The sequence below is a fragment of the Lissotriton vulgaris genome, chromosome 12, assembly GCF_964263255.1.
Source record: "Lissotriton vulgaris chromosome 12, aLisVul1.2, whole genome shotgun sequence".
In the NCBI taxonomy this organism is placed as follows: domain Eukaryota; kingdom Metazoa; phylum Chordata; class Amphibia; order Caudata; family Salamandridae; genus Lissotriton; species Lissotriton vulgaris.
This window is the reverse complement of record NC_141700.1, coordinates 47,935,236-47,953,580: the sequence shown is the minus strand read 5'-3', so window position 1 is coordinate 47,953,580 and position 18,345 is coordinate 47,935,236. Positions and strand designations below refer to the sequence as shown.

At 46.5% G+C, this 18,345-nt stretch overlaps 1 protein-coding gene across 4 annotated transcripts in view; it reads right to left on the bottom strand.

Annotated features, from left to right (window-relative positions):
• The window catches only part of CRLF1 (cytokine receptor like factor 1), a 144,659-nt gene that overhangs the window by 3,890 nt on the left and 122,424 nt on the right, over window positions 1–18,345 (bottom strand). For 3 of the 4 annotated variants that reach the window (XM_086947022.1, XM_086947024.1, XM_086947025.1), the window contains one exon: window positions 16,860–17,038. In XM_086947022.1, the coding sequence (XP_086803148.1) occupies window positions 16,860–17,038 (179 nt within the window). Of the gene's footprint in view, window positions 1–16,855; window positions 17,039–18,345 lie in introns of all 4 variants that reach the window. The other variant, XM_086947023.1, reaches the window with a different exon arrangement.

The following is an 18,345-nucleotide window of genomic DNA, read 5'->3' as shown; positions in this document are numbered from 1 at the left end:
ATCTGAAAACATTTCTAAACTTAAACTGAAAAACATGACCTCAAGGCATGGACTCGAGCTCTTTTTGGTACCATTACTAAGTAGGACAGTTATTTGAACAGTGTGAGAGTGGTATTTCTGATACTGAGTTGAAATTAAGAGGGCAAATTCCCCTACTTAAGAGTGTAAACTCGTGCTTGGCATACACAACGGGAATGTACACCTGTAAATGAATTTGCTCAGTTGTAGTTCACTATATCGAGGGCTGTCATAATGACATAAAAATATTACATCCACTTATCGCATCCCACTACATCATCATAATAAGAATATATTTGCTATTACCCCAGTATTGGAACTTTCATAGATTCCCATGCTTTGTATCATTCCCCGTCGTCGGAATGGGAGTCTCGGTAACAAAAATACCATAGCTGTAGGTACAAAAGCAATGGAAAAAGGCCTAAGCCTCATTCCCTTTTGTAGCATATCACCCTCTTTGTGTAAAAGAGACCAAACTTAGGCATCAGCCAATCAGAAGTGCCTCACCCCTTAGAACTTTCCTGAAGGAACCTCAGAGCCTCAGATTTTCTACCGCACGTTGTGCTTAGGGAGTCTCCTGTGAGCTCTGCTCAACTTCTACTTTTCTAAGGAATTATTTTGGATATTTTCTTCAGAAACTTTTAGATTCTCTTCAGGATTTCTAACTGCCTTCCAGGATGCGTGAAATGGAGAAAAAAAAGCCCTTTTCAAGCCTTGTTCCACCTGTGGCAAGAAAAGGCTTTTTGTGGAGGATAAGCACAAAAACTGCATCTATTGCCTCTATCCTGACCACTAGGCTGCTGACTGCAAGAACTGTCGCACCTTTTCCACCAAGCCCCTCAGGGACCGTGAGGGTAGACTCTTGACATGGCTCCAGAAGCTGAAGTCCAGGAAGGATACTGTCTCTAGTGACAGTGAGGATGCAGCATCAATGTCTTCCTCAAGAAGGTCAGTGAAGAGGGGTAGGGGTTCGCCTTCCCCTTCTGTGGAAAGACCTTCTAAGGCCTCTAAAAAGACCCCCAGTGAGTCTGAGAGCCTAGGTCCCAGCAAATCTCCTCACAGAAGTGACAAGGAGAAAGTAGGACCTGTTACGCCTTCAAAAGGTGAGAAGACTGCCTCAGCCTTCAAAAAACCTTCTTCACAATCTTCTGAGAGGAGCTCTAAGTCCTCGGCGATGAAGACGTCGACGGCGGAGGTTCCGTCGTCGAAAAAATCTGCTTCGAAGTTGATATCGTCGACTGTGGCGTCAACGGGAGTTTCGTCGACGAAGGTAACGTCGACGGCAGGTACGTCTGTGTCGACGGAGAAGGCGCCGACGACGAAGATGGCGTCGACGACGAAGATTGCGCCGACGACAAAGACTATGCCGACGAAGGCGTCGACGACGAAGGCGTCGACGACGAAGGCGCCGTCGACGAAGGCGCCGACGACAAAGGTTACAGTGTCACCGATGACGATGGTGACGACGTCGACGGTAATGTCGACGACGACGGTTTCGTCGACGAGGGCATCGACGACTCTGACGATGACGACGGCTGGTGTGTCCACAGTTTCCTCATCGACGACTTCGACGACCCCGATCTCGTCGACACATGTACAGCCGTCGACGACTGAACCGTCGACGATATTATCCTCTGAGAAAAGGTTACCATTTCTGTGACGAGAATCACGCCGGAGATGACTTCTCCGAGGAGTGTGTCCCCCCTACCACCAACTATGCTGTTTCAAGAAGGGGAGTCAGAGGATGAGGACCAGGACGCTTACAGCTATGCCAATAGTCCCTCCCAACTTTTCGTCAAGTGCCAGGAAACGGACTCTGAGGGTGAATACGTCCAGGAGGAGAGTGGTCATCATCAAACAGCCCAGTCGCAACATCATTCGGGCCTGGATATGGTGACGGTGCCATCTTCTTTTCTCCAAGATCTGCATAATATGCTGCAGGACTACAAGTCTAGGGCGAATAGGCCACTTCATGTCCCGGCGGAATCTGCTACACCTTCAGTACTTTCACCTGTGACGCCAACTTTACAGGCTCAATTTTCCCCTCAACCTCAGACATCCTTCCAACAAGATTCCTCCGGGCTGCAAGAGGTCCATGATGATTCCTCGGATGGGGACCAGCAGTCGGATCATGACTCTATTCCGAATACTGAATATGATGAATATGTCATTGCGGATCCCGCTTCACCAGTCCCAGATCCGGCGGATTCCCCGCCAGTGGGCATCGGGGTTTTCATCAGTTGATGGAGAGAGCAGCGGGCAGAGTCAAATTGGCCATGCCTAAGGTTACTACTGATTGTTTTCTATATACGATTTCATGGAGCCTTTTAGGAAATCGACAAGATGCATCCCTATTGTGGATCATTTGTGGAAGGAGGGCCTTAAGGCCATGAAGAACCCGGCGACGGTGGTCCCTGTGCCACCGCATCTGGACAAGAAATACAAGGCACCCGATGACGGTCCCGCAGCTTTGACGGGTCATCCAAGACCAGATTCCATTATCTCGCAGGCAGCGCAGAGAAAATCCCGTAACCCCTCTGCTCCCCTAACAGCTCCACCGGACAAAGAAGGGCGGAGATTGGACAATGCGGGGAAGAGGTTCTCTTCAATGGCAAGTTTACTAGTGCGGGCCTCTAATGCCCTGGCGATCTTGGGGAGATATGACCGCCAGCTTTGGTGCGATATCGCCCCGTACATTGACCGCCTGCCTCCAGAGTCTACATCTGAAGCAAAAAAGATCCTGCAGGAGGGGGAAGTGACTTCAATGGAAATCATTGACTGTGCAATGGACATTGCAACCACAGCGTTTCGATCCCTGGCTGGGGCGGCAGTCCTCCGTCGCCAAGGATGGCTCAAAGCGACTTGGTTCCGGTCTGAGATCCAGAACAAAGTCCTTAATCTTCCTTTTGATGCTGAGGCTTTGTTTGGGAAACTCATCGATGATACCCTTCAAGAAATAAAGAAGGATACGGAGACTGCCAGGTCTTTGGGGACCCTTCAATACCGCAAGTCTCCTTTTAAGGGAGCCAGAGGCAGAGGTGGTACCTATAGAGGGTCCTTCCAACAACAGCGCTACTCCTCCACGGGTTCAGGTTCCAAGCAATACCGTCAGTCCTATCAACAGCGCCAGGGCCAGTCAACAAACTACTCCAGGCCTTACAATAAAGAAAAACAGCCTGGATGAGGACGGGCCTCGTCAAAGCGCCAATAGCGGCCTCCTGGCTCTTCCTACTGGACCCTACTCCAAGAAATCATCAGTTGAAGGCAGGGTCACCAAACACCTTCAAAACTGGTCCAAAATAACATCGGACCGTTGGGTGCTCAACATCATTCGGAAAGGGCATACTTTGGAATTTACGCAAGTCTCTCCACCCAAGCCCCCGGCAGCCATTCCATCGAAACACCAGCGTCTCCTGTGGCTCGAGGTCCAACAGATGCTCCGGAAGGGAGCGATAGAGCCGGTTCCCTCAAACCAAAGGGGACAAAGATTTTATTCCAGGTTCTTCCTGGTGAGGAAAACGCTAGAAAAATGGCGCCCCATTTTAGACCCCAGGGAGCTAAACACCTATCTCAACTTCCTATCTTTCCGGATGGTCTCTCTCCAGGACATCTTGAAGCTCATCAATCCGGGAGATTTCATGGCCACGCTCGATCTCGAGGATGCGTATTTCCATGTTCCGATCCACCTAGCACACAGAAGGTTTCTGCGATTCACAGTAGCCAAGAGCCATTTTCAATTCAGGGTTTTACCCTTTGGACTCCGCTCAGCCCCGAAAATTTTTACAAAGGTGCTGGCGCCAGTTGCAGCTTTCCTGCGAAGAAACCCTTTCCAAGTCTTCCCCTACCTTGACGACTGGTTGCTGAAAGCTCCGTCCAGGGAGGCAGCGCTAGAGGCTGTTCAAGCTTGTACGAATCTGTTCCAGAATCTAGGCCTCACTCTGAACAACGAGAAGTCCTCTCTGGTCCCGTCAAAAAAGGCTCGCTTCCTGGGGGCCCTCTTGGATTCAAACCTCTTAAGAGCCTTCCCTACTCGGGAATGGAGGGAAATGTTACAGACCTTGGCTCGGGACTTACGGGCAAGAAGGTATCTTTCTGTACGCCGATACAAATCCCTACTGGGGGTGATTTCATCGTGTATTCCACTGATTCCCCATTGCAGACTCAGAATGCGTCCTCTGCAGGAGGAACTGGACAACCAGTGCCAACAGGTCCACGGTTCATTCGAGGACATGGTGACGGTCACTCCGAGGATGAAAGACGCAACCTTATGGTGGACAGATCAAAACAACTTGTCCCAAGGTCTATCCTTCGTAAGCGACCCATCCCCACATGTAGTGACAACGGACGCGTCGTTGGAGGGTTGGGGAGCAGTTATGCAAGACCTACATGTCAGCGGGCATTGGTCGCCCCAGGAGAAAGGTCTCCACATCAACCTTTTAGAACTAAGGGCGATAAGACTGGCTCTGCAAGCTTTTCTTCCTCGCCTAGAAGGTTCACAAGTGCTTATCAGGACGTACAACACCACGGCCATGCATTATGTGAACAAGGAAGGAGGAACCAGATCTCGTCCTTTGTCGCAGGAAGCTCAACAGATCTGGGAATGGGCGATCCTTCAGAGAATATCACTGAAGGCAGAACACTTACCAGGGATCCTAAACGAAAACGCCGACAGACTGAGCAGGTCATCTTCAGTCAGCCACAAGTGGGAATTGAATCAGACAATTTTGGAAGAGATCTTCAGCCGGTGGGGCAGACCGGAGATTCTTTGCCACTCCGACCAACAAGAAATGCCGGTCTTACGCAAGCAGGCTTCACCATCAAGGTTAACTGGGGAGTGCGCTTTCGATAGCATGGCCGAGGACATTTGTCTACGCTTTTCCTCCCATTCCTCTGATCCCACGACTTATCAGGAAAATCAAGGTGGGGCTGTGCAGGATGATCCTGATAGCCCCGACTTGGCCGAGGCAGTTCTGGTACACGGAGCTCCATCTGTTGTCAATAGCTCCTCCCCTTCCGTTGAGGATTCTGCCGGATCTTCTCACAATGTCCAACGGACAAATTTGGCCCCCAGATCCACAGTTATTACACCTGACTGCATGGCTCCTGAGCAGCGAGAGTTTATGAACCTGCCCTTATCAAGAGAGATTAAGGAGGTTCTGTCCCAGGTAAGGGCCCCTTCAACGAACAGGACCTACCGCCTTAAGTGGAAAAGATTTTGTTGCTGGTGTAAGAAAGAAAGAATTTATCCTTTTAATTCCAGGCCTCATCAGATCCTACCTTATCTGCTGTCCTTGGCTAAGTCGGGCCTAGCCCATTCATCAATTAAGGTCCATTTGGCTGCTTTGTCAAGGTTCAGAAGGACAGGATCCGGTCCTTCCTTGTGGTCTTCCAGGATTATCAAGCAATTTCTTAAGGGCTTGTTCAGGGTCTATCCACCGGTGAGACCGCCCCCTCCGACATGGCATTTAAATCTAGTCCTTTCTCAACTCATGAAGGGTCCATTTGAACCAATCCATCGTTCTGGCATGAAATATCTTTCGTGGAAATTGGCTCTCCTCCTTGCTCTCACGTCGGCTAGGCGTGTTGGAGAATTACAGGCTTTGACCATCCAAGAACCTTTCCTTCAATTCAAGAGAAACACTGTGATCATGAGAACTAATCCTAGGTTCATGCCTAAGGTTCCCACGGATTTCCACTTGAATGAATCGGTCATTCTGAAGGCGTTCTTCCCTCAACCTACTACGCCAGCAGAAAGAGCATTGCATTTGTTGAATGTGCAACGGTGCTTGAAATTCTATCTAGAACGTACTAAAGGTTTTCGAAAATCTTCACAGCTATTTGTCGCCTTCGGAGGTCCAGGTAAGGGGTGTTTCAAGATGGATCACAAGTGCCATTCTGCATTGTCACAAAGCTGCAGGAAAACCTCTAACTGGAAAGATCCGAGCACATTCCACAAGATCTGTGGCTTCTTCAACAGCCCTCTTCGCGGGGGTGCAGATTAAAGACATTTGCAGAGCTGCTACCTGGAGCAGCGTTCACACCTTTACCAAGCATTACTGCTTGGAATCTCTGCAACAAGATGATGCGGCAGTAGGACAGGCTGTCCTGAGGAACCTCTTCCACTGATGGTGAGCTTTCCTTTCTTACCCACCTTCCGTCTTTCACATTTTGTATCTTATGTCATGTTGCCTATTGCTATAATTTATGATGCAAAATGTGATTTTCTTGCTAACTGCTTGCTACTCTGATACAAAGCATGGGAATCTATGAAAGTTCCAATACTGGGGTAAGAAAACAAGTTACTTACCTGTAACTTTAGTTCCTCAGTATTGGTAACTTTCATAGATTCCCATGCGCCCACCCACCTCCCCGAGGAAAGCTCAGCCTACAACAGATATGGTGTCTAAGTACACAACAGCTACAAAATCTGAGGCTCTGAGGTTCCTTCAGGAAGGTTCTAAGGGGTGAGGCACTTCTGATTGGCTGATGCCTAAGTTTGGTCTCTTTTACACAAAGAGGGTGATATGCTACAAAAGGGAATGAGGCCTAGGCCTTTTTCCATTGTCTTTTGTACCTACAGCTATGGTATTTTTGTTACTGAGACTTCCATTCTGACGACGGGGAATGATAAAAAGCATGGGAATCTATGAAAGTTACCAATACTGGGGAATTAAAGTTACAGGTAAGTAACTTGTTTTCTTTTAACTCCACATCTGCTTACCTTCATGATGTAGTGTTAGTTGATGCAATATTTTTGTCATATCATCTACCCTGTGCAATTTAGTGAAGGCCCCTACCACTTTGCTCACATGTAATATTACCCTGTCGAGGAGTGAGTACATTTTCTTTTAATGGTGGGTGTTCCAGGGTGGAGATTCCTTTCTATATGATGGAGACTTTTAACTGCAAGTTATCTTACCATAGAGTTATTCCCCGGTGTCAGACTGTATCTGGTCATTTTTTGATGAGCAGTACCCCTGCGCGCCGATAGGAGGCATCATTAGGCTGTACGTAGCATTGTCTGCACGGGAAGTGACATGCGCGATGCCTATATAGATGCCACTCCCGCACGCTGACATCAGTTCCTTTTTTTCTGTGCCAGCCAGCGGAGATCTGAAAAGAGCTACCCCCAGTCATTTTTTGACTGACCTTTTTTTTTAAACTTTTTGTCTAAGTTTTTTTATCTCCTTCTCCTGGCGTGGCAAAGATGTCCACTAAAAAAGCTGGCTTGCAGCCCTGTGGTACCTGTCACCGGTTAATGTTGGTCATGGACCTGCATTTTGTTTGCTGCTGGCGAAGACCTATGTCGACTGCCGCGCAATGCACCCAAGGCCTTGAGGGAGATGTCCCTGAAGCACCTGGATGTGCAACGCTGCAAAGTTCACGATCTCAGTCCAGAGAATAGTCCCAGGGTTGTCGATCTTGGTCAATGTCGTCCGGGCGTTTGGGTAAGACACACAAAAAGAAAAGAGTAAGAAGTCAAAGATGTCTTCAACTTCACCATATCCGTCAAAGTCTTCTGCAAGACGAGGGAGCGTAGTCATTCAAGGCCTGGCTCTTTCAGGACCTGGAGCGTTCCCACCCAACTTTGCGAATGTTATGAGGCGATGCACCTCCTATTTGGGTGCCCCATTTCTGCTAGTGCGCTTTCGGGCCCCACAGGTTTGGGAGGGGCCTGTGCTTGTAACGCACCCCTCCCCCCCAGCGGATCTGCCCCTGACGCCAGACGGGCCCCTTGGATCCACAAATGGATCCGGACCAGCATTGGTCGTACCACCTCGACCATCACCGGTGTCGACACTCCCAGCGGCGCCGGTGACGACCTGACATACTCATCCCTAATTCCCACACAGTCCGACTCCGACTGGAGCCTTGCCTTACAGATCGAAGCCCGAGCCCTATTCCTATGGGCTTGGACTTCGGGAGGATTGGAAGGGGGCACTGTACCCTAAGGAATACCAGCCCCTAGACCCCAACATAGACTGGTGTGACGATTTGGCGAAATGCTGTGGACTGGACACCTCTGCAGATACTGACATGATCTCTCCTTTTACCATGTCTACGGAGGAGGGAGCTTTTATTGCTGTGGTGAAGAGAAGGGCGGCCGAGGTTCTGCACCATGTCCGAACTGTCCGTAGCAGGCACCCATGGTCCAGTAGGGTGGGGGCCGTTTTTGTTACTGGGGCGGGTTTTGCATGACCCCCTGTAACAAAAAGCGTGGCAGCAGTGTTTTCCACCAGCACCAACCCCCCGCCCCGGGGCAGGTCCGACATAATTGCCAGGGCTGGTTTGCTTTCCTAGTCCAGCCCTGTCCTGGACCTTAGCCTGCCCTCAGTGGCAGTCAAGACTAACTTTTTGACATAGGTGCTTCAGCTGGGAGTGACCCTCTCAGAACCGCTTCTCTCTTTAATCTTGTTTGAGACCCGGTTCAAGCCCTGCATAGGGACTTCTGTGAACAGGACAATTGCCTGCCGCTATCGCCCCGTCCCAGGAAACCTAATTTTCCTTATGCAACACCCTACCTCTGAGAGCTTGGTGGTCTAAGCCTCCCTAGCACCTTACTGGATAGGGAATGCAAGAGGCTGCACACCTTAGGCAAGAAAATGTTTTCTTCCTCTAGCCTGGCAGTGCCGCCTTGAACACCGCGTGCCTCTTGGGCCGTTATTTCCATGAACTATAGTTTTTGGTGATGCAGGTGCTGCTTCGTCCTGGAGGATGCCCGAGCCATATTCTCCTAAGCTATGGCAGATGGTAGAGAAGTAGCTAAGTTCACAATCAGATGTGGGCTGGACACAACCGACTCCCTGGGCACAGCAGTTTCTTGGTCAGTAGCCTTGTGGCGCCACTCCTGGCTGATAACAACTGGCTTTTTAGGGGCTAATCAAGCTTCGATTATGAACATGCCCTTTGATGGTGCCCATCTCTTCGGGGACAAGGCACATTCAGCACTGGAGTGCTTCAAGGATTGCTACAGCCAGGTCCTTGAGCCTTTCTATGCCCCTGTCTCCTCCCCTCAGCAACCCTAGTCTGCCTTTTACTCCTTTTGTCGCAATGGAAGGAACTATCAGCTGCATCCTTAACTGCCCAGCCACTGTGTGTCTGGGGCTGCGGTATATACAGACCCCTTGGGTCAGTCAGCCAGAGGTCGGCCCAGTTTGGAACCCTGTGGCAGCCACAGCCTCCAAGCATCTTTAGTTTGTCCTCCGACTATCACGGGAAGCTAGTGGGCGGCAGGGTACACCATCACCTGCACCACTGGAGGTCAATAACATCATACCGCTGGGTTCTGAAGATTGTCTGAAGGGGCTGCTCCCTCCTCTTCGTGGCTACTCATCCACCCATGCCATCCACATACAACAGGCTGATAAAGGACCATCTCTCCTTACTCCACCAGAAAGTGGCAGCTCTCTAGGCAAAGGAGCCATCGAGATGGTGCTGACATCAGAAGTAGGTTGTGGTTGTTATTCCTTCTACTTTCTGGTGCCCAGGAAGGACGGAGGCCTACATCCTCTATTAAACCTGCGCCCTCTCAAGTTCTATTTAAAAAAGGAGAAATTCACAAACCTCACTCTTGCTTAGGTTCTATCTGCCTCGTCTTTTTAGAAAGGATGGTAGCGTCCACATTCCCATCCTGCCTGCCCACAGGCGCTACCTGCAGTTCACAGTGGGCCACAGCTCTTTCAGTTTGACATGCTCCCCATCGGCCTTACCAGCACCCCTCGGGTGTTCATCAAGGAGGCGTTGGTTGCAGCTCACATGCAGAAAAAAGGGGTGCCAGTCTCAATTCCTATCTCGGTGACTGGCTGTTAAAGGCCGGCTCTTCCGAGGCAGTCATTTACCACCTCCAGAATGCAGCGGACCTCCTACACTCACTGGAGTTCACTATCAACATACCAAACTCACACTTGACTACCTTTCATTGGCGCTGTTCTAGACACAGTGCAGTTCCCGGCTTATCCTCCCGATCGGTGAGTCCATGATATTCAGGTTATGATTTGGATGTTTCAGCCTCTGTTCTGGGTTTTGGTGAGACTGACTCTGAGGCTGCTCGGCATCTTGTCGTCATGCATCGTGCTTGTAACACATGCCCGGTGGCATATGCGGTGTCTGCAGTGGGACCTGAAGTTCCAGTGAGCGCAGCATTAGGGAAATCTTTGAGACGTGGTCCAGATCTTGGAAAGAACTGCAAAAGATCTTCACTGGTGGTTAACAAACCACAATTGGGTCAGCGGCAGGCCCCTTTCCCTTCCCCAACAGGTCTGACAGTGGTGACAGATGCGCCACTCCTGGAATGTGGCGGCCATCTGGGAGAAGTGGAGATCAGAACCTACTGGGGCTCCAGGTGATCCAACTGGCATTAAAAAGCCTTTCTGCCCTCCATTAAGCGAAGACTAGGTCAGGTGTTCCCGGACACTACCACTACCATGTGGTACTGCGACAAACAAGGTGGGATGGGGCCGTGGACTCTATGTCATGAGGCACAGCGCCTCTGGACATGGCTGGAATGTCAGAACATATCCCTGGTGGTTCAACACCTGGCAGGCACTCTGAAAACCAGCAAGGACAAACTCAACTGAAGATGCCTGGCGGATCACAAATGGCGTCTCCATCCAGAGATGGTGCAAGGCCTCTTTCGGCAGAATAGTGGGGAGATCTTTGGTTAGATCTGTTCACCACCTCTGAGAACACGCAATGTTGTGTGGAGCTCAGGCATCTTACATGCCTTTCCGCCCATACCACTCCTACCCAGAGTTCTCAAGAAGATCAGGAACAATCTGGCCCAAATCATCCTTGCGGCTCCAGACTGGGTTCGAAGAGTTTGGTATCCCAAACTAATGGGCATAGCAATCAGTCCTCTGATCGGGCTGCCTCTATGGGAGGATCTTCTATAGCAGCACCTGAGCCAGTCAATGCTTCATCTTTATGTGTGGAGATTGAGTGGTGACAGTCAACAGCTTTCAACATTCCACCCGAAGTCTGTAATGTCTTCTTGGCAGCCAGGCATCCCTCCACCAAGACGGGATACACCTGTTGTTGGGGCACTGTTGTGGCATGGTGTGCAGAAAAACAGGTTGAGCCCCTTTCCCAGTTACTTCTCTTTATCCTCTTGCCCAGCAGGGCTCTGTGTTGGGCACCTTAAAGGGCTATCTTTCTGCCATCTCAACCTTTCTGCATTTTCCAGATCAGCCATCCCTGTTCAAATCCCTTATTGTAAATAGGTTTTTGAAAGGTCTCAAACACGTTTCTACCTTCATCCTTTATCATGCCTCAGTGGGTCCTCAGTCTCATGCTTACATTTCTGATGGGTGCTCCTTTTGAGCTGCTACAGAACTGTCCTCTCAGAATCTTTACCATCAAGCTAGCCTTCCTAATGGCGATAACATGTACCAAGAGGGTCAGAGACCTTCATGCTTTGTCATCTACATACCTAGCCATCTTTCCGGACAAGATGGTTCTTCGCATTAGAAATTCCTTTCTGCTGAAAAGTTGTCACTCTCTTTCACGCAGGTCAGCCCATCACCCTGCCTACCTTTTATGGTCCTCCACATCACGCTAACGAAGAGAAGCAAATTAATCGACTGGACCCAAAAAAGAACCTTGACCGCACAAAAGATTTCCAGGGGGACGGCCAACTCTTCGTTGGGTATGCCCGAGCCACTACTGACTGGACAGTCAGGTCTGTTAGGATGGAACTTTGCCTGTTTGATCCTGCAGGAGTTTCTAGTGTGAATTTGTTCCGCAGACCCACCTCCACGTATGAATTCCTTGGGTATCTATTCTAAGGTAAGGAATCTGCGGCTAGAAGTCTCTATCAGAGAACAAGTTGCTTCCCTTTGTTAATGCTTTATCTGGTAGACACTCTCTGTAGCAGATTCATTACCGACCCACCCATCCTTCCTGCTCTGCAAACAGATTTCTAGGGTCAAGGCTGTTCCTCTTCAGACCCCTAGTCTTCCACACCAGTGGTCAGTGTTTATCATGGATCCATGCTACTGGCATGGAAAGTCGCAAAAAGAAACTGACATCAGCATGCTGGGGTTGGTGAATGATGTCAAGTACAGTGCACAGTGGTACTGCTCAAAAAATAAATTCTGGATCCAGTCTAACACCTTGGAATAATTCTAAGGTAATGAATCTGCGGCTAGATAGTCTCTACCAGATATGGAGCTACCAAAGTTAAGTAACTTATTCAATTAGGTGAATACCCACAAACTTGCAAGTGGGTTGGTATTTAAAACTTTTGGCAAGCAGATTTGCACTGCAGATAGATTTACTCATTGCCAAAGGCAGGAGTAAATTTCTATAAGGGATGGAAACTGGTAAAGAGCACCTAGAAATTCAGCGAGAATGTGCTCATTTCAAATAAAAAGTACATTTGTTTGTGGCGATTTTATGAAGCTTGATTGCAGAAAAAGAGCGAGGGGGCGGATATAAATGAAATCTGAAAGGGATGTGTCTCGAATGAAGAATGAGTAAAATTACTCCATGTGGGAAAAGCAGCCAAATGTTTAGTCTTGTTTGTTTCAGCCCTGCTGACCTATCGGAGGTATCCAACTTTGGAGTATGCTACCTATTTCCGTAAAGCCAGTCCTTCCAAAAAGCAATATCTGGAGGTTACTCTTGACTACAATTTCCTCTACCTGTTAGCCAAAACTACACAGCCACTTGTCACTTTCACCAGTGGTCCTTTGTGACTGCCTGCATGGGAAGTGACAGAGAGACTAACAAACTCAGTGGACCGGAAATGAGCAGCGGCTTCTGGCAGCTCAGACACCTGTAGGCAAGATCACATCTGGTTTGTTCGCTTTTATGAGGGAAATGCCTGGGAAGCCAGAAAGGGGGAATGGAAAAGTGAAGGATCTTGGGAGAAATCTGATCGCACAATGGGGCATGCACGGTAGCAGAAATGGGTGAAGTGAATATTTGCAATGATAATATATCTTTAAAATGTCATTGTGGATTAATAATCCCAGTGTTTTGGCGAAAACAATCATTTTAAGGGAGTGGAATTCTGCATTTGACATTTTTATTGGCTATTTGAAGTGTTGTGCTTAGCTATCGCCGTGTAAATGTCAACTAAACGTTTTGTTTTTAATGCAATTTTTTGCTGAACCCAGCCTGTCCCTATGTTGTTATTTTAGTAAAATGTAGGTAGCTGTTTTATGTTCTCTTTTTTCACCTTGTTTGTTTCTTTTTAACCGATTTAATGGAATGCTATTTTATTATACCTTGTTCTTTTTTTTTAATCCAGTAAAATATCTGTGAAAATGTGTAATGAAAAAATGAAATGTCATCTACTACTTTAGTAATGACGTGCGTCGAATGATTTTGTTTTTGCTTTCTTACTTGATTGGACCATGCTATGTATATATCGACATTTTAAGGATGTGAAATATCATATAAAAGGCGCACCTGTAAAGTCACAGGTGGTGCTGGAGGAGACCGCACGTGGTAGCAATTAGGAGAACGCTTCTCTAGAATAGTTTTTATTAGAATTTGTTGTTGCTGTTTCCTTTCTGCTGCCTCAACGGAAGTCACGACTGCCAGTGGCCGGGGGCCAGCGGGCGCAGGAGCGGTGGTAAATAGTTGATTTGCAGTGCAGGGGTCGCACAGCCATAGATCTGAGGCTCCCTGACCCCTCTGCCCTAAACACGAGTCTGGAGTTCAAGGGAAACACACTGGGAAGGAGGAAGGAATGGCAACGCTTGGTCACACTCGCAAAGCCCGCGCTGCACAAACTATCAAAACGACGCCCAGAGCTGTAAACGTCCTTCCAAGTTCCAGGGTGAACATTGTGGAAAGGGTCGTCCCCCGTGATATCCGTGCTTGGAGGTAAGGGCCGTAACACGGGCGCCTCGAGGCTCGGCTTTCCTATTCTTCACATCTGGTGGCCACGAGTCGCAGGCGCCTGCCTCATGAATATTGATGACTTTCTGAGAATCCTTGAGCCCCTCTTTGGCCCTGCTAGGTTCATACGTAGACCGTACGAAGAATTGGCCGCTCTCATCTGCAAAGTGATCTGGCTGGCCGATTATATATTTGGCCCCGACAACTTAAAAATGTTTGGCCTTTCAAGTGAATGACAAAATTGAGCACTAGCTGTGCGTGTCTTTCTACAGCATATTATATACTTATGTAAAATGGAACAGAACATACATGGTTTGCCCCAAACCCTGGATTTGCACCTGAGCTCAAAAAGATTGATGTTTGTGGTCTTTTTGCTGTGTTTATATCGGCGGAAATGAGCCAGAATATAGTTGTCTTCCCTTTTCTAATGTTAAAAGAGAGAATAAACAGGAGCCGAAATCAATTTATTACACAAGCAAAACCAAAACCATCACCTTCGTTTTGCTAGTAAAAGTTCATGGATCCAGTATTTCGTGTCAAAAATCTAGATACATTAAACTCTTTTTAAGGAACAGATGCGGTATGTACTTTTTGCAGTGGTTTCACTGTCCACGATATTGACAAGAACAAATAAATTTGCTCCCCTTTCTGTAAAAGGAAAGCATAAAAAAGGGTGCAAAATGGAGTTTCTCAGCTTTTTTGGGAACTAGTAGTAATTTTGTCCCTTGGAGTGAGCTCAGAAAATGAAAGATGGGAAAATATACTCATGGTGCCCATTAGAAATTGCTGAGCATTACAACCACAAGATCCTGCATGTCGGTCGAAGTCGCTGCCTGGGACAACAACGAGTTCTCCACCTGGTTTTCTTAACTCTCTTGTCTCCTTCTATCAGACTAAATCTTGGGGCGAGGAGTTAGCCTAACGGCTAGGGCAATTGACCTCGAAGCTGGGGAACTGGGTTCGAGTCTCGGCAATGACTTCTGTGATATTGGGAAAATCATTTAATGTCCCCGTGCCTAACAACAATTAATGTGTCCTCATTTATTGCAACTGTTGCTAGGTAAAGCGCTCTGATACCCGAATCGGGTCAAGTTCGCGCTATATTAAACTCTGCAAAAAAAAAAAATGCCTGATTCACAAAAAATCTGAAATTCACATAGATTTCAGCCTATGTTTGGAGTTGATCTCTAGCTTTTCTTATCAATTCACAAAGGAGTCCTGGAGTATTCCTAAAAGCTAACGCAGTCACAGGTGCCTAGAGAAACTACTGAATTCCTTTTGTCTATTCTGTTTATGATTATGCAAGTCCGACTATGCAAAGTGCATACTTTCACTTGTACAAGCAGGCTTAGTGGGTATGTTCACGTGTGAACGCACTGCTGTAGTGCAGTTGTACTATACATTTTTTCTAAACAATGGTTGTTCACAGGGAAATATTGTTTCCCATGGCAGAACAACTTGCCCGTGAAATCAGCCAGTTTTGGGAGGGTTCAATGGCAAAGCTTCCGTTGGTGCAGCAGGTGCAGTGGCAGTGGTGCCAAGACCCCAGTGAGGCCCACTGAAGACTCATTATTGCTAAATTTCACAGTTCAAACAGCACTCAAGAGGTCCCTTTGCATCCTTAAACTCAGGCGTATGACACACTGGCCGTGCCACTGGTGTGCCCTTCCCATTACAGCCTGGACACAGATTTAATCATGGGCTTGACAGAAGTAAGTATTCAACCATGTCCCCGGTACAATATACTATGCAAACATTTGTGAATATTCCTACACATGCAAACTTCCTAGGAAAAGCCCTGGGAGATATACCAGCAGTATTTTTCGAGTATGAATCAACAGTTTGAGAAAACCAAACATAGTTTTAACTTATATATAAAACCCTTGCACACCTACATTGAACTTAGACTATGTGATTTGGTTGCCTATGACCACTCACGGTCTCTGTTTTTTTATTTTGAACATTTTATGAAGTGTTAGATGGGCCCGATGGCATTCACATGTTGAATTGAAAAAAATGCATAATAAATATTGAAGCAAAGAAAATAAAACATGACAGCATTATATACTAACAAATATATATGCAACAAAATCGAAAACCATAACATTTGCAGCTAATAGTAAAAAGGTCTCAAGACCAGGGCTTGGATCACTGAATGCAAATCAGTATTGGAATCAGTTGACACAACTGTATTAGTAGAAAAAGTTGATATTTAGTGGACTTAGCAGTGGTCTGGACAGAAAGGACTTAAATCAGCTCTGAGAGCAAGTTAAAGTTCTCTTATATGACCCAGAAAGCTAAGACAACCGACTCAACCTTCCCAGCAGCTTTGTGAAGACTAGAATACACCGGAAGCAAAAATAGAAATGTAAAAAGCTCCCAATGTCAGCAGAATCTATGACTTGGTGGAACAAAACTTTAGAAACCCAACCTCCAGTCACAACCATATAATTTCTTTGATGTTGGATGTCTTTGGCAAATGGTGCATAGAGATATATTAGTTTCCCATCGTCTTACTGATGTATGGAAATTACAATCCTTCCCCCCACCTGTTACTGATTTTGGCTCTATATTTTTGTCTTTGGTATTTGCCACTTCATTATAGTGTGCAAAATCAACATTTATCCAAAAAAGGGAAGGTCTTATGTTAAGAAACTATATAGAGTCTTGTCCATTGCCATACAACAATAGGTATAACTATGTCCTATTAATTTACTATTTGACACAATTCGATTAAAACCCAAAGGTATGGTCTTATCTGTATCTAAACTATTTTGCAAAGCCCTGTGCAGAGAGGTCAAAATGGTCCAAGGTTATTAGCAACAAACAATGAATTTTCATGTTGTTTAACTGATTACATCAAAACTACAGGAGTGCTTTCATTATGTAATAGATGGAATCTTAAATATTGGAGAAGTTACATCTAACTTTACTTGCTTTTTTGATAAATGAATTTAAGAAGTAAGAAGGAATTAAAAGAGTGCCTTACCTACCTGGTTCCGTGTTTTGTGGGATTTCTGCAGCCACACCCTCCACTGGTCGTACAGCTTGATACTGAGGTTGGAGCAGCCGTAGGCGTGCTTCTTCACCCAACCGAAGAACTGCTTGAGTTCCCGCCGTAGCGTAGAGTTCTGCTCGTTGCCCTTGGGGTCGCACACTCCTGTGATCCTTTCTGAAACCAACCAAAAGCCCATTCGTTTTTGAGTAGACCATCATACAGAACAACAAAATACTAAATAAGCATCTCTATATGTGCCCTTACCTAAAACACTGAGTATTGGGAGATCTTTTCAACATCCAGAGATAAAATTAATACAAATAATTGTTTATTGTTTTTATTATTTTAAACATATGTATAAAGTAGTCCCTTGACCAGGAAGCAGGTTACATAGTGCTGTAAATAAGACTACGCTATCAAAAAAGTTGTGAACATATATCAGGAATAAAGGAAAAGTAATAACACAGTAACACAGAAGGAATACAGATTTGATTTAAAAGACAAACAAAGCGTTAATGATAGTATATACTGCAGTCAAAAGGTAGACGTAGTTAAATTGTTTTCATGCTATAGCAAAAGGGTAGCAACCACATTTTCCACAATTGAAGTTTCCAGGAGAGTTTATCGTAGCAGAATTTTAAACTGTGCAATGAGAGAATTATCGCTCTACATTTAACTACTGGCTTCGCGGAGATGAGTAAATTCCCTGCTAGGCGGTAGGTTGATTAGGGGCGTTACTTCACGGAGATGCATCAAAATTTAAATAAATCTGTAGGTTTATTGTTAAACAGTTAAATTTAGCCTGGTGTTCTTGCATTTATGAGCGCTAATAATATATCTACAAGAAAAATAGAAGATGACCTAAAAAATGTTGTTGCACTAGTCACACCTCGAGAGAACTAGAACTTGAACACTGTGGTCAGTGGTCCTGCAAACGGAGACAGACTATAAGTTTTTAATCTTTCTGAAAAAATAGTTCAGAATACGCAAAGGATCCAGTGTAAATGGCAATATGAGGTTTACATTTAAGAGAAACACTAATAGCAATCAAAGGACTTGCATGAATAAACGTAAGTCAAAGTTATACCCTGGGGCTAAATTGTAGAGCAGAAAGTGAAATTCAGTGTCACACACAGAAAGGTCCATATGGTCGCTCCGACTTCCTGGAGACTGCACTAGCTTCTGAGAGAAAATTTAGGGTTTTAACCCTAGTGCACAAAGCTCTTTTTGGGACCGTACCTGCGTACCACAGTAAAAGGTTCATTATCTATAGCCCCATTAGAACACTTCACTCTGGGGAGATACATGTGCCTTGAGGCCCCAGCTCGAAGGGTTATAATGTTCCAGAGGCTATGCTAACCGAACAATGTACCTTCTCTCTCGTAGGAAGTTAGTTGGAACCGTAATGTTCTCTTTAGTTCTGTCTGCTTAGACTCTTCGAAGCACTCTTATATCCCTCTCGGGTTTCAAGCTCTGGATAG